This window comes from Phalangium opilio, unplaced genomic scaffold, assembly GCF_054372755.1.
Source record: "Phalangium opilio isolate 3A_F unplaced genomic scaffold, DU_Popi_V2 ptg000105l_1, whole genome shotgun sequence".
NCBI lineage: Eukaryota > Metazoa > Arthropoda > Arachnida > Opiliones > Phalangiidae > Phalangium > Phalangium opilio.
Genome location: NW_028324207.1, coordinates 2188419 through 2202387, shown reverse-complemented (window position 1 = coordinate 2202387; position 13969 = coordinate 2188419). Strand labels below are relative to the sequence as shown.

At 37.8% G+C, this 13969-nt stretch overlaps 3 protein-coding genes across 6 annotated transcripts; 2 read left to right on the top strand and 1 right to left on the bottom strand.

The window, feature by feature from the left end:
- Window positions 1-669: 669 nt before the first annotated feature.
- LOC149625196 (uncharacterized) lies at window positions 670-6014 on the top strand. 4 transcript variants are annotated; one of them, XM_089851972.1, is made up of 2 exons: window positions 670-825; window positions 2646-6014. In XM_089851972.1, the coding sequence occupies exon 2, from the start codon at window positions 2683-2685 to the stop codon at window positions 4225-4227; it is 1545 nt and encodes a 514-aa protein (XP_089708098.1). In that variant the 5' UTR covers window positions 670-825; window positions 2646-2682; the 3' UTR covers window positions 4228-6014. The 4 variants fall into 4 exon arrangements, with proteins under 4 accessions (XP_089708098.1, XP_089708097.1, XP_089708096.1 ...); XM_089851971.1 differs by lacking the exon at window positions 670-825 and adding an exon at window positions 1514-1999 and having other exon boundaries at window positions 2650-6014; XM_089851970.1 differs by lacking the exon at window positions 670-825 and adding an exon at window positions 1531-1999.
- A 517-nt stretch (window positions 6015-6531) lies between these two features.
- On the top strand, window positions 6532-9322 carry LOC149625195 (NADH dehydrogenase [ubiquinone] 1 alpha subcomplex assembly factor 8-like). Its single transcript, XM_089851975.1, has 2 exons — window positions 6532-6749; window positions 7372-9322. The coding sequence occupies exons 1-2, from the start codon at window positions 6678-6680 to the stop codon at window positions 7483-7485; spliced, it is 186 nt and encodes a 61-aa protein (XP_089708101.1). The 5' UTR covers window positions 6532-6677; the 3' UTR covers window positions 7486-9322.
- LOC149625194 (transcription factor E2F3-like) lies at window positions 8324-13326 on the bottom strand. The gene is made up of 7 exons (XM_089851974.1): window positions 12672-13326; window positions 11154-11295; window positions 10982-11079; window positions 10631-10914; window positions 10436-10547; window positions 10215-10365; window positions 8324-9621 (listed from the first exon to the last, which is right to left on the bottom strand). Exons 1-7 carry the CDS (start codon window positions 12987-12989, stop codon window positions 9395-9397), a joined length of 1332 nt encoding a protein of 443 aa, XP_089708100.1. The 5' UTR covers window positions 12990-13326; the 3' UTR covers window positions 8324-9394.
- Between the last annotated feature and the right edge of the window lie 643 nt (window positions 13327-13969).

The following is a 13969-nucleotide window of genomic DNA, read 5'->3' as shown; positions in this document are numbered from 1 at the left end:
AATTAATTGAATGGTCAACTAGGCTTAACACGTGCACGTTGTCGTTCTTGTGTGCAATTTCCACGTTTTCTTTCACGTTTTTCGGTCACTATCTGAAACTCTGTAAACAGAGTTTTTAAAGTCAACAAAGGTGTTTATAAAATCGTTTGTTTGTTTAGTTTTGACCTAAACAACAAACCCCTTTTATTATTTTTTCCCGCTATTCTGTATGAGATAAATCTGTTATTTAGGTGTTATCATTGACAATTAAAGGCTCTGACCAAAGGTCATTTTAACGGGGCAATAATCCGTGAAGAAAAACTATACCATGAACTTTCAAATTCCCTGACTTTTCAGCACGAACTGTGGCAAACCTGGTATATAGTTTTAGACTACTTATTTGCTAAAATTTTATTACGCCAATTTACAATGTGAAAAATGAATTTAGGCCTAAGTTGGTTGATAACAATTGATAATGAAAGGGTAAAAGTTGAGTTGTTGGGTTATAGCTTTTTGTTGAACTCTGACTTATCTTCCCTTTAACTTTAACAAATTTATGAGTCGTTTTAATCGTAACTTTGTCAAACAGTACTTAACTGTTAAGAACAGACAAGTACGCTGATACGTATTTGTTAGAGATCATTTTGTGGGAAATATTTCAATGTTGAAATTATTTGCTCATCTTATCACGAGAGGAACATCTGTGTTTGTACATTTATAATAATGCTACGTGTCAAGGTCATAAGATCAATAAATTCGTCATAAGCCTTGCACATTTTCGCGAAGAACATTCATAATTAGGAACTACATCGGCACGCGAAGCTTGGTCAATCTCGTCATTTAGAGGTTAGTTTCAAATTTTTTTCACTTATATAATGTGTTTACACCAGTGTTTTCAACATGCTTTCTACTAGAGTCTAATCACTAAGTGTAATTGGTGTACACGTTATAACCCCATAAAGAGGATTACACTTAACTCTACCCGTACCAGTGCTATAATAATTTCACGTAATTCGTAATTATTTTAAAGGAGATATGAGAGTGATTAGCCCCTCGTTAATATCCTTTCCGCCACCAGCCCCTCGCCTTTATGGCTGAAAACTCTGTAGACTGTAGCATGGCCAACTTAGATTAACACTGAAAATAGGCTTTCTAAGTTGGCCATGACTGTAGTAACAAACTATAGTAATTGCAAAAACATTTCGAAATTCGAATCAACTTGAAAAGTAATAAAAGTTGTAAACATTTTTAAATTCGAGTGTTAAATTTCGTATGAAATATACTATTGTACATTGTACCCCACACGAGTATTGCGATGTAAAATACCTAAATTAAGTTGTTTTTTACAGCTTAAGTTTATGGCGCGAAATTAATAAACGGCCCCCTTAGGTGAAGCGTAAAATTCTAGAACTGTAGCTGACTTTTTTATCTCTTGACCGAACCTCCCCCCTCAGGCCCTCAGTAATTTTGCAGCGCAGCATGGACAAAGGGTTAGGATAGGTTAGGCTAGCACTGCCAACTAGAAAAGCCAGAAAGTATGAGAATGAAGTAGAAATTTACCCAAGTACAAAACACTAGAGGCGCAACGCAATCCCTGTTAGGAATTCTCTTTCCCCCCTGTGCTCGATTGGCGAGGGGTCTTGGGGTGGCACCCCCTTTACCAGTGACACGGGATCACCTAACTGTTGGGTATGGACGCCTTTTCATTGGCTGATTGTAGGCCTTATAGTAACACCCAACCACCGCTTGGCGCTGCGAGATTACGCGATTTTTTTTGTCCCCCCTTGTTAGGGGATACCCCCGTCGATTATATTCAGAGGAAAGGGTGAATTTGCGCGATGTTTCGGAATATTTATTAGTTTGTTGGTTAGATTGGGTTGAAGCTGGAGGTTCTCGAAGTAGTGAAGCCGTTTGTGGATTATTTGAACCGGACGCTTTTTAAGTTAAACTTTAGTTTTAGTTTTGGTTTTACAGATATAGTTAACTCACGTGTTGAAAGGATTATTGAGGTATTAGTTAGGTGAGTTTGGTCTATTTTATACCTAATTTTCTTGGGTTTGGAAAATTTCCAAAGCGCTTGCATGGTGATGGTGAAATTTGTTTTGAAAAATCGAACTGTTAGTGTTCTATCAACAACAATGCATGGTGTGGTTTCGCAATTGTTTTTTAGTTTGATAGAATTAAAGTGTTCGACTTCTCAGGGTTTAATCTCGCGACAAATCATTCACTAGTTTTATATCGTGTGGTTTATTTTAACGCACGAACGGGGTTCGAGTTTGTAGCGAAATGCAATAAATCTTAATAACTTTGAAGAAGTATTATAGCTATAAGTTGAATACTTCCGTTCGATTAATAAGAAAGTTTCCAGAATTACCTTCAGGCTGGTTTGAAGTCGCGTTCAGACTGCAATTTTCGCTGAAAACTATTGGGTCACAAAATAAATTTTGTGTGAAACTAATCGCATTTTGAGATTATCAGCGAAATCTTAATGTTTATCAGCGGATATTGTAGTTTGAACACTTGTTAATTCTATGATTACCAAGCTAATTACCTTTATATTCGCGATCTATCCTTTCGTTTTCCCATAATAGTTTCTGTGACGCGCATTTTAATTTTATTCTTGAACCGTCGCTTAAAAAAAACACCCTTTATATCTGATATTTCAGCAAGTATACGCAAAACATCTCGTAAATACCCAAAACAATGGGTAACGGAGACGATTTCGCCAAGCCATCAGTAACGGTTCATCAGCGCGTCGCCTACAATGACGAATCTTTCTCGGATGTTCACGGTAATTCACACCTACCTCGTAGAAGATATTCCTACAGTGTGGACGATCCGCCATCATTAGAGAATGGGTCGACGAGCAACGGTATAGGTTCACCCAAAGCCGACAAGGAGGAGGACTTGTCCGAACAAACCATCGTTGATCAACCCTTGGATTTTTCATCAAGGAATAGAAGACGTTCGCCTTTCGAAAACACGTCTTCGTTACATGTAGAGTCTGGCTTTAATAATCTCATCCGAGGCAATGGTACGTCCATCAGAGATAATGGGTCACCACTAAGTCCTCAATCTCCACCTGGACCTATTTCCTCAAGACCCAAATCGGAACCGTTGAATTACAACGTCGTTAAACAATCCTCTCGTCGTCCAACAGTTGCTGCTATTGAAGACGAGGACACAACGCCATACCTTCATAGAACCGGGAGTGCATCACCAAATGGTTCGCATCATCTACACCACACTTTAAAAATGTCTTCGCATCCTTATTTGAACCCTGAAATGATAAAGCAACGATACATCGAGTCACCGCAGCAACGCGGCAATACTTTCGAAGGCGTTATAAATTCCGGAACCGCTGGATTACTTACGACTGTTCCGCCGATGTCCGCAGCTGGGTTCTTCTTGGGGATGCAAGGCCAAACTCGAACATCTCCAGAGGCATTGATGTTGGCGCAAAACTCCGTGACATCGCTACGCAATGGCAACCAGAGTTCGGTCGCGAAGTACACCAGACCGTTTAAGGCTTACCCCAATACTTTAATCGGACCATCAATGGGTTTGGGGTATTTGTCTGGACTGGGTATTTCACCGCAATCCTTGCCATTGGCGTCTTTCGATAATCTGGCCAATCCAACCACGTTAATCAATACGGATCCGCAATTCGCAGTCTTCCGTGAAAATATGCTGGCATCGAAACAAGCCGAGGCGAAACGCAAACAACGCTTCACGAATAACCATCACAGCAACGGCAACCACAATAACGCGATGATGAATTGCGGAAATGAAGCGGCTGCCATGATGAATCATTCCCGAATTCGTTCCCCGCAATCGACTGAGGAAAACAGCAATGCCAGTAATTGCAGTAGCGTTGAAGAAAAGATGTGCAATACGGTGGGAACCAGTTCCGTGCTAATAGGTGGTAGCAACCACGACGAAGCTTCCGGAAGTGGCGGCGAACAAAGAATAATGGATATGCAACAACACCAGCAACAGTCGCAACAACCCAGGAAACGGAACAGGTCTTTGCCGGAAGAATTGAAAGACGCCGTTTATTGGGAAAGGAGGCGTAAAAACAACGAAGCGGCTAAAAGGTCACGCGACGCTAGACGAGCCAAAGAAGATGAAATTGCCATTCGCGCCGCCTACTTGGAGCAAGAAAATTTGAAATTGAGGGTGGAAGTTACTTCCTTGAAGCAGGAAACGACCAAATTGCGACAAATTGCTTACAACACCACCGCCTAAGCTTTGGCGTCTAAAACTTTGTTCGCTTATTAGCAGATTTGTCGAATAACTGTATGATTAATGCAATTTTATGCATAGTGCCCACATTTTAACGTAACAGATATTTTGCATTTCTGAACTTTTAAATCACGTGATTACTATAAGAAGTATAAAATGAAATCCAACATTAGAACTTGTAGTATATCTTCAGAGAAGATCTGAACTATCTTCTTCATTGTTACATCTGACGCTACTGTAGGTTTTAAAGTAAAGCTGCGTTTTATTACTTGATATAAATAATTTTAATTCAATTTATGGCAAAGATTGCCATATTCTTAAATCTAAATTAATCTTTAATTTCTTAAAAAAATGAATGGATCTCATTTAAAGGCCGACTTCCAGCGAAAAGGGTTCTAGCGAACTGAAAACCGAGCATCGAGACTCACAATGAAGTGACGTGCCGATTTTCGAAGCCCCGCTGGGTCAAAAGTTGGAAGGGTTCTCGCTAACTGAATGCCGCGCAATGTGGTTCTAGCGAACTGAAGATGAACAATAGAAATCCTTTTGAATTTATTTCCTCTCGAATTTTTGCTTTCCCCTGAAGGAAATTCTCTATTGTGTATCTTCAGTTCGCTAGAACCACATTGCACGGCTTTCAGTTAGCTAGAGCTCTTCCATCTTTTACCCCAGCGGGGATTCGAAAATCGACACGGTCGCTTCATTGTTAGTCTCGATGCTCGGTTTTCAGTTTGCTAGAACTCTTCTCGATGGAAGTCGGCCTTGAAAAAAAAAAAGAAAAATATCTTGTCGTTTAAAATTTTTAAATCGCTCAAAATTAAGTATTATTTTCAAACCTAAAATTGGTGCGACACCAAAATTAAACGAATAGTACAAATAAATATCGTTTAAAGTGAAAATAAAAGTGTCGTGACAAATCTTAAAGAAAACATTTTTTTAAAACAACAGATGACGTGTGAACTTTTAAAAGTATTTTTTTTAAGTCGCTCAAATCTCGCACACATAAATGTATGAGATATATTTTAGTATTAACGGAGGATGATAATCTGTGCGAGTATATAATTGTCAGAATTCGTATAAATGGGCGACGATTTATATATATTAAAAAAAAAAAAAAAAAAAATGGATACAGGGTACAATTTTGTAAAGTGTGTTTTACCTGTCGAAGAATAGGTACTTAAGTGAAGATCACGACTTCAATTGATCGCTGAGTGTTTAAGATAAGTACTAACTTAACCGCTCAAACTTAACCATAGTGGGTTATGTACCGACCTGTAAGTTCCGTAACCTTGCTTTTTCGGCAAATCGGTTACACAGTGATCTTCAATTTAACATGGTGGTGGGTCGTGGTATTGTTCAATATTTTTCTATCATAGGACACAAGTTTTGTGCCTTAATTAAATAAATTAATAAAGAAAATAAAAAATAATAAAGAGCAATATCAAAAAATGAAGTAAAAAAAAAAAAAAAATAAGAGCAATATATAAAACCAAAAATACACTAATAAAAAAATTGGATAATATAATTTGTATAAAGAAAATGACTATATAATCTGAGATAAATTGGTCTTGTTAAAAAAAAAAATAGGCGCCGGTATGAAGATATTTTATGTGCTATTTTAAAGGCTCAATCTTTAATATTCTTTTGAGAAATTATACACCGAATAGTATAACTCGGTTATTTTTGTATGTTATTAAAATTGTATGATATACATATTTTTGATTCAGATGTACTGATCTGATTGATAATTTTTCTAAATAAAGTTTGTTTAGGAAATTGTACAAATGTAACTGTTGTTTCTAAACCACGCGCGAGATAAAGTTCAGAATTGGCGCATTCGCTATTTCGCTTCTGTTGATGCATAGCCCACTCCATCGCGCGCATCGCGACGCAAGCTGCTCGCGAGCGTGGATCGCGTGGGCAAGCAGGGGGAAAAGAGGCAAGATGGAGTTGCAAGGATGATGGGCGACATGCGGCAATGAAAGTCTCCGCAAGTGTACCTTGCGCACGCCCTTACCCTTCGGTAGGCGATTGTTAAGTGCTACTGCGTAACACCGTTGTATTTGTGTGATAACTATTTTCTATTTTTCGTTATCGTACGTATAAACGCTGATGATGGTGGGTGGACTTGTTGCCGAAGGTGGTTGCACAGAGGCAACGTTGTAGCCTGTAGGTATTGGGGAAACGACTCCATCCCTCTCTCCTTCAAGACGCAAATCAAACAAGTGGGTTGTTCTCTCTCACGTTCTGGAAACTACTATGGATCCATTGCTTGATTTCCAGACACTTCTGGTTTTTACTTGTTTACAGCCCTTAATTTTGTCTCGCGTTAGTTTAGTCTGCTAGTTCGTCTTCAGTACCGCTGACATTTTGCCGGGCTTTTCAGTTTTACTTTTAATTAAAGTAACGGTTTAAAGGCTCGTAATTCATTTAATATATTTAAATATTTGATAATGAATTCGGTTAGTTTAGCACGAAAACGATTAGAAAGCTTCCCAACAGCGTTGTCACAGTGCTCAAAGCAAGTAAGTGATGTTTTACATAGAAAAAATATCTCCGACCAAGGCTTAGAAGTTTCATGAATCCAGGACGACACCATGGATTTATAATAGAAGCTTACGCTTCATGGATATATCACTCACCTTAAAACATGCACCACATTTATTCCTCGTCTGAAATGGCGCGAACTGGTTTGTGACGTAGAATTTGAAGCAAATTCAGGGGAGGAGGGGGTGAATAGCTCGTGCGCGGAGAGAAAAAGAAAGTTTGCCTCAATTTCGACGTCATCAGCGAGCTTGTACCCCTACCCGCCCGAATTTTTATGACATAAATGTGGGTAAAATCGAATTGCCTTACCGAAGGCTACAGTGACATATCCATGAAGCGTAAGCTTCTATACTAAATCCATGACGAACCGGTATCCACCTTATTCCCAATGCGTGTGCCAAGGGTTATTGTATGATTTTATCTGACTAATCTGGGTCAAAACGAAGCGTTGTTCGCTTCAGAGTCCAAAATATATAATTGCCTGTTAAAAATCTAGAATAAGGTTTATTAATAAAATAATTATACTTAGCATAGTAATTAATTATGTTAAACACTAAATTAAGTTTAATTATAAAGACTGTGGTTAACTATTTCTTTTAGGCATTGGCTTACGGTCAGTGCATGAAAAGACTGGACAGTGTGAAGAAAGGAGAATGTTTAAAAGAATTTGAAGCATTAAAAGCTTGTTTTACGAAAAAAATCCGCAAGATTTAAGCAATATTTAGCTTTATCATTGATTAATTATGGTTCTAAGGCATTGTGCTATATCTTAAGAAAAACATAGCCCCATATAATTCTGGGATACGATATGAAACTTGTCAGTGATGTTTTTAACGGGGCACAAAACCCTCCAATATTTTAGCGAGACTACTCTTTGTTATTGAAATGATTTGAATTACTACAGCCCAGCTTTTGCGGCCATCCTTTAATCGCAACAGAGATAAAATTATCAGTGGTGTGCGAGTCCCGTTTTTTCGGTTTCGAGCCGAGTCCGAGTATCAAAACTAATTTCTTATCGAGTATCGAGCCGAGTCTCAAAAATACTTTCGAGTATCGAGTATTTAGATAGGTCAAATTTTGTTTGTTCTTTCGAGTAATTATCGAGTCTCAAATATTGACTTGTCGAGTAGCAATTTTGTGAATTTCTTGAAAATAACGAAGATGTTCAATTATCTAATATCGAACTAGTTCAAAAAGATTGTTAGTGATCAATTAAACATTGAACAGGTGATTTTCAAAATAAATGCTCATGAACTCATCGTCTGCTATAGTTGTAAGCCTCGGACTCGAGTATTTAAGATGTTAAAAAGCTATTCGAATCTTTCTCGAGTATCTCAATGTGTTGTTATCGAGTATCGAGTCGAGTACTCGGCTCGATACTCGAACCGAGTACTCGAACTTAACGAGTACTCGCACACCCCTGAAAATTATCCCCAACCTTAATTGATCAAGGCTTAGCAAAAGTATTTGAACTGAAAATGCCAGGAACGTTCAAAAACTTTTGCTCGGAAAAAAAGTTTAAAAACGAAATAGAACAAACGTAACGGTAAAATTCAATATGAAATGTCTCTTTATTATATTTTCTAGATGAAACATGAGTTTATGTATACCCATACAACAATTCAATCATATTCATTTTTTTTTAAAATATTCAATTGTTTAATTGTTTATGTTTTATTTATTTGTTTGTTTATACAAATGAAAAAATATATATCGTATGTGATCATAATATCACACGGTTTTATTTTTTAAAAAAAATGAATGAATGATCATCTGCTAAATACTAAATATCAATTTACATTTGTTTTTGAATAATTCAATCAAACAATGTGCGATTAACAATAGAATAATTTGATAACAATCCCTTAACGCTATCAAATATTAAGGCAATATTTTTTTTTTTTTTTTTAAATATTTGAATAATTATATTGATTGTATGGCAAAGAAAGTAACGAAGCTAGAATGAGGTAATAATTTATTTCCGTTCAAAGAAGGGAGATATATTGAAATTTCAATGTTTCTACGCTTAAAAACGAACTGACAATTGTGACATAACGTGGTCTGACGATTGAAAATAAAATTAATTAATTGAAGTATCACATTTTCATTTTTAAAGATTAATTAATAATTAAAACACGCGGAAAGTTAAACAAACTATGATTAGATTTAATTTTACTACACGGTAACTCGGTAAAGCAATTGAAATTTATTTAACTAAATTAATTAATTTTAATAATTTCCAGTACTAGTTAAGAAAATAATTAATTAATTAATTAATTAAACACTAGCGAGTAATGTCTAAAATTAAAATTAAAATTAATTAGACTGAAAAATAAAATAAAAGTAACACGTAACGTACGAAACGCTAAATTCTAAAATAACCATATTAAAAGTTCGTATCGTTTCGTTTCGTTTGGTTAAAATTAAAGTTTAACCAAAAAAACACTTGAGGTATCCATATTAAAGGCGTAATTCATTAAGCCTTTGTTTTAGTCTAGAGAAAAATTTGCTAATAGGCACTAAATGTTTAACTTAAAACATAGTCTTTAAATTGTGCTGTTTTTTTAATGGGTTTGTAGTTTTTTTTTAAACCGATTAGTTTTTGTTGCACTTTTTGAGATCATCAAACTGCGCTACTAAAGTCAATATCGTAAGCATCAAATAAATCTGATATCCCTTCTCCTTCCGAAAGGGTGAAATTGTACTCGTTATCTGATATCGGAGGTTCCAATTGAAGGAACGGGGGTAAGATTTCGCTGTTTTGATCTTCCGTTTCTAACAGAAAATGTTTACCCATAGGAGCCAAGTCATCCTCTTCGGAGATGAGAGCGTAACGAAGATTGGCTTCGCCTAATATGAAAGGAAATTGTTATAATTGTGATTCCACAGTCCTATAAGGTATTACCATGGATAAAGAATGCGCGTGAGGAAATTTGTTTTCACTCTATAGGATAGGCAACTCCCTATCTCGAACGACAGCTTATTCTGTATATACTCTGTTACAACATCGGTTGGCAGCACGCGCAAAGCTACGTCTCTATGTAACGTAGCTTTGTACGTGCTGACAAGAGACGAAAAACTTCAGGATTTAAAATATCCGCGAGTATTTTAGCTCAAGTGCTTGGACCTCTAGGCCTTAGTTTCAAATACATGTAGATGATGTAGTAGGCTGTACGCAATTTCACACGTATTTGAAACTAAGGCCTAGAGGTCCGTGCACTCGAGCTAAAAAACTCGCGGATATTTTAAATCCTGAAGTTTTTCGTCTCTTGACAGCACGTACAAACCTACGTTACATAGAGACCTAGCTTTGCGCGTGCTGACAACCGATGTTGTAACAGAGTATATACGGAATAAGCTGTCGTTCGAGATAGGGAGTTGCCGATCCTGTAGAGTGAAAACAAATTTACTCACGCGCATTCTTTATCCATGGTATTACTTACTAGCTTGTTCGCCAACTTCCGATTCGTCAGTTGTGGCCTTAACGTTTGATTGAATGGTATCGAGAGGCGTTGAGCTTTGAGATTCATCTTCTTCTGGACACAGAAAAACCTCAATGGCCCCTCTTTCGCTCTTAAGCCAGATTTGGAGACTCTGATGAACGCGTGTGCAAAGATTGAGGTTAAAAGAAAAAATTGTATTAGGGTATGAATGCGGGACTTACGTCTCTTGGGTCAGGCACTTCTAACTTTGTTTCCGGTGGAGCTTTAATGGCAATAACAGTTTGCTCCTTGAAAGACCTAACGCTTCGTAAGTCTTTATACGTCACATAGGCAGTAGAATCAAAGAGTTAAAGAAACTAAACACCCATATCATGTTGCAACGAGGAAAACTACAATTTATTAGTAGTAAAGGATATTTTTTGTTGCAATTTTCCGTTAACATTTTCAACTGGACATTGGCATTGTTGATAAGGTCATCCAATTGATTCTCTTTCGCTTCGAGAATGTCAATTTCTCTTTGTACCAATTCGAAACGAGCGGAAGACTTGGAAACCATTCCCCCGTTATTCGTTCCCCTCCATTGAATGTTATTTTTGGACTTTTTCTCAATAAGCCCAATTCCCTCAAGGACGTTTGTGATATCGTAGATTCGTCGTTTTTGAACGCTCAGGTGTAGAGAGGCTTCATTCAAATCAACAACCTACAATTTTCCAGGCCGCAATTATTAAATAGTCAGAGGAAAAGTGTCAAACCTAAGGTTGACGTACCCCATTGGGTGCTGTTTTAAGAAGATTAACAAATTTTTTCGTCAGAAGCCCCAGAGAAGTATCGTACCTTGTTTTCTCTCCAATGGGACTTAGACAAGCTGAATTACGTTTAAAATTAATTTAACTTAATGTTAAACGAATCAATAAAGAATAACAGAACTGCAGGGTTTACTTTTGGGGGAAACAACTGAATGGGAAGGGTTTCCTCCGTAAGTACCAGCTTTGGATTTCTTGGCTTTGGGCGTTTTGAAATCATCACCATTTTTGGAGGTTTTATTGCTTACTGGTGATTCCAAATTAAGTTTGCGTTTAACCTGAAACGTAGTTTGAAAGAAAACTTGGTACTTGTACGATTTTGACCTTAATTGAACACTTTTGCCAATATCCCCGACCATTTTAAGGTGTTTTCTAAACCCCCCTTCAGTACAACCTGGTCCATATTTAGCATTGCTTGAAGCATGGTTTGATATACCCAAAGAGAATATAGGGGAGGAGTTGAAGCTCCCCCGCTCCACAAGGCTAAATTACATTGTTGCCCCTAAATTATACTAGTGGTACGAGGGAGTTTCCGGCTCAGTCGCGCCACCTACGATACCATTAAATGTCTCAAACGGAAATGCCTCGGTTGAAGATGCGCGGTAGAAAAGAGCAACAAGATTTTCCCCTCTTTCCACTCCTCCCCTATATTCTCTTTGATATACCATACGCAGGAATACATATATATCTTCCACTTGGAATCTTTAAAGGCCATAGATCCCATACTAACGTCTGATTGTAGATAAGAGGCAGGGCTTAAACTTCGTTAAACCGCCCGCTGCTCCTTCCTCGCGTTTCATTGGATATTCAAATATATAGGACACACAAAGAGACGCTCATAGGTCGCGGAAGACGAGGCACAGGTCGCTAGCCAGTCAATATTAGGTTGTTGCTAAGTTCATATACATTATGCATGACGTCATGTAATGACGATTTCTAGCCCTTCTCCCCTTTAATTCAAGCAGAAAGGCTCATAAAATGTCTCGTTAAAGGGCTTGTCCGACCCCTCTCCTTTTTTACCCACCCGCTATGTTAAGCTCTATGAGGAAGATCGTCGTTTCTCCCACTGTCCGAACAGCCCCTTTAAAGATTCCAATTAGAAGAAATCTATGTATTCCCGCCAAACGAAATCCCTGACTTTTTAAGAAAAAAACTTTAAAATCCTAGACTTATCCCTTACTTTTACCCACATTTTCAAAATCCCTGACTTATTCTTTATGTACTCAGAAAGCATGAATCTATCTCTTGGATGAAGCTCCACAGAAGTGGAACTCTTTCCACTGAACTATGATTGTATATTTCTGTTCTTAACTATAATAGGCGCTTTAAACTTGAGTACAAAAACATGTACTGAAAATCTCTCTTAATCTAAATCCACTGAAAAATTGGCCCACCTGCCTCAATTTGTGAAACAAAGTTCTGTTAAAAAAACGTGGCTTCTCAATAGCTTTTTAAGTTCTTAATAAAAAACAATGCAAAACCTTTCAATAACCAACTATAATGTACAGGTGTATTTCAACTTTCAATGGGGCCACCACCATGGTCCTCATGCACGAGGTAGTGGTACCATAAACGTAAGTAAGACAGTAAAGGATTATCTTAGGCCTAATCATTAGATAAATAGCACATCTGTGTTTTTTAGGCTTTAGCCTACCTGCAATCTGGTTGATGGTTCTTTGGAGGATATCTTATTGAACTTGGGTCTAGTTAATGTGTATAGGTGATCGGGGGTGACTTGGTAACTGTCCGATGATGCTGAACCAATGGGAGTGGTCCCGTGGCATTCTGAGGATGGCGTCCTGTTTAGGGTTTCTTTGTTAGAAACCCTGACGTGAGTTGTGATCCTGTTTTTCCCACCCTTGGAAACTGGCGTTTTCATTAGGTTTAAAACGTGGGTACTATTTGAGCTTTGTAGGGCCATAACTGTACGTTCTAGTCCCGTAAAATTCTCGCTAAATAAAGTTCCAGACATTTTTGGGGCCCCGAAATCACCGTCAACAATGTGGGGGGTACCGACTACCTACATTTACATCATGCTTATAAACTTCTTGAATTAACTATAACATAACTCTTACTGTGTTTAAAAATAAAATTATTTAACTAATTCTCATGGATTATTTAAAAGGTTTTAATAACATTTCAAACATTCTCTTTGTATTTTTACAAAGTGTGTTTAGTACTAGCTAAAGTCCGGCCACCAGAAGCTCTGGCGGGAAACTGGGCGACTTTTCCCGCGCTTCTATCAGCTACTATGGCCCATGGGCTTGTACGTACTAATGTCGTGCTGGTGGCCCCTGAAGCGTAACCAGCCGGCTGTCAGGAACTCAGGAACTCGGCATTAACATTTTGTCTGCTAGTTCTTCAGGTACAAAGGTTGAGCCTTTGAAGTGTTATAAAGAGTCAGCTTAGTTTCGAACTTTTACATTTTATGTTCTTAATGTCTTTGAAAATTCATATTTGAATAAGAAACTTTAAGAGGAACACCTATTTTCATGTTATTATTTTGAGGTTCTCATAGCGTTTTCCTTTGGGTCCTCGTGGAGCGCTCCCAAGGAGCAATAAAAATGGTAGTAGTAGTTTCCAGCTTCGTTAAAGACTGTTTTTGAAGAACAGGATCTCCTAGTTTTGTTCCTCCATGGGAGCGCTCCGCGAGGACCCAAAGGAAAACGCTATCAGTTTGTTCTAAATCATTTATATCTATCGTCGTCTGCTTATAACATATGTTTTTCGTTGGAAGATTTGCTTATGTACAGCCCGGCCTTCATTCTGAACTTAGGAATCTGGGTGGGCAACTGGGCACTGGGCAGATCTTATTCTTGATCGCTGGCAGCCCGGCAATCTTTGGGGCTGTGCGAATTTGCGAAACAGAATATTTTCCCAGTGCAGGCTGAGAAATAAGTCGGTGGCCCTGAACTTTAAAAATTTGCCGGGCCAGTTTAAAAATTAAATTCT

What these genes read in the sequence shown, in the direction of transcription:
- LOC149625196 (XM_089851972.1), top strand. Translation starts at nt 2,683, where the DNA reads ATGGGTAACGGAGACGATTTCGCCAAGCCATCAGTAACGGTTCATCAG.
- LOC149625195 (XM_089851975.1), top strand. Translation starts at nt 6,678, where the DNA reads ATGAATTCGGTTAGTTTAGCACGAAAACGATTAGAAAGCTTCCCAACA. An exon ending in TGTCACAGTGCTCAAAGCAA is followed by an intron (nt 6,750 to 7,371) that starts GTAAGTGATGTT and finishes TATTTCTTTTAG; the next exon opens with GCATTGGCTTACGGTCAGTG.
- LOC149625194 (XM_089851974.1), bottom strand. Translation starts at nt 12,989, where the DNA reads ATGTCTGGAACTTTATTTAGCGAGAATTTTACGGGACTAGAACGTACA. An exon ending in AACCATCAACCAGATTGCAG is followed by an intron (nt 11,296 to 12,671) that starts GTAGGCTAAAGC and finishes ACTACGTTTCAG; the next exon opens with GTTAAACGCAAACTTAATTT. An exon ending in ACGGAAAATTGCAACAAAAA is followed by an intron (nt 10,548 to 10,630) that starts ATATCCTTTACT and finishes CTTTGATTCTAC; the next exon opens with TGCCTATGTGACGTATAAAG.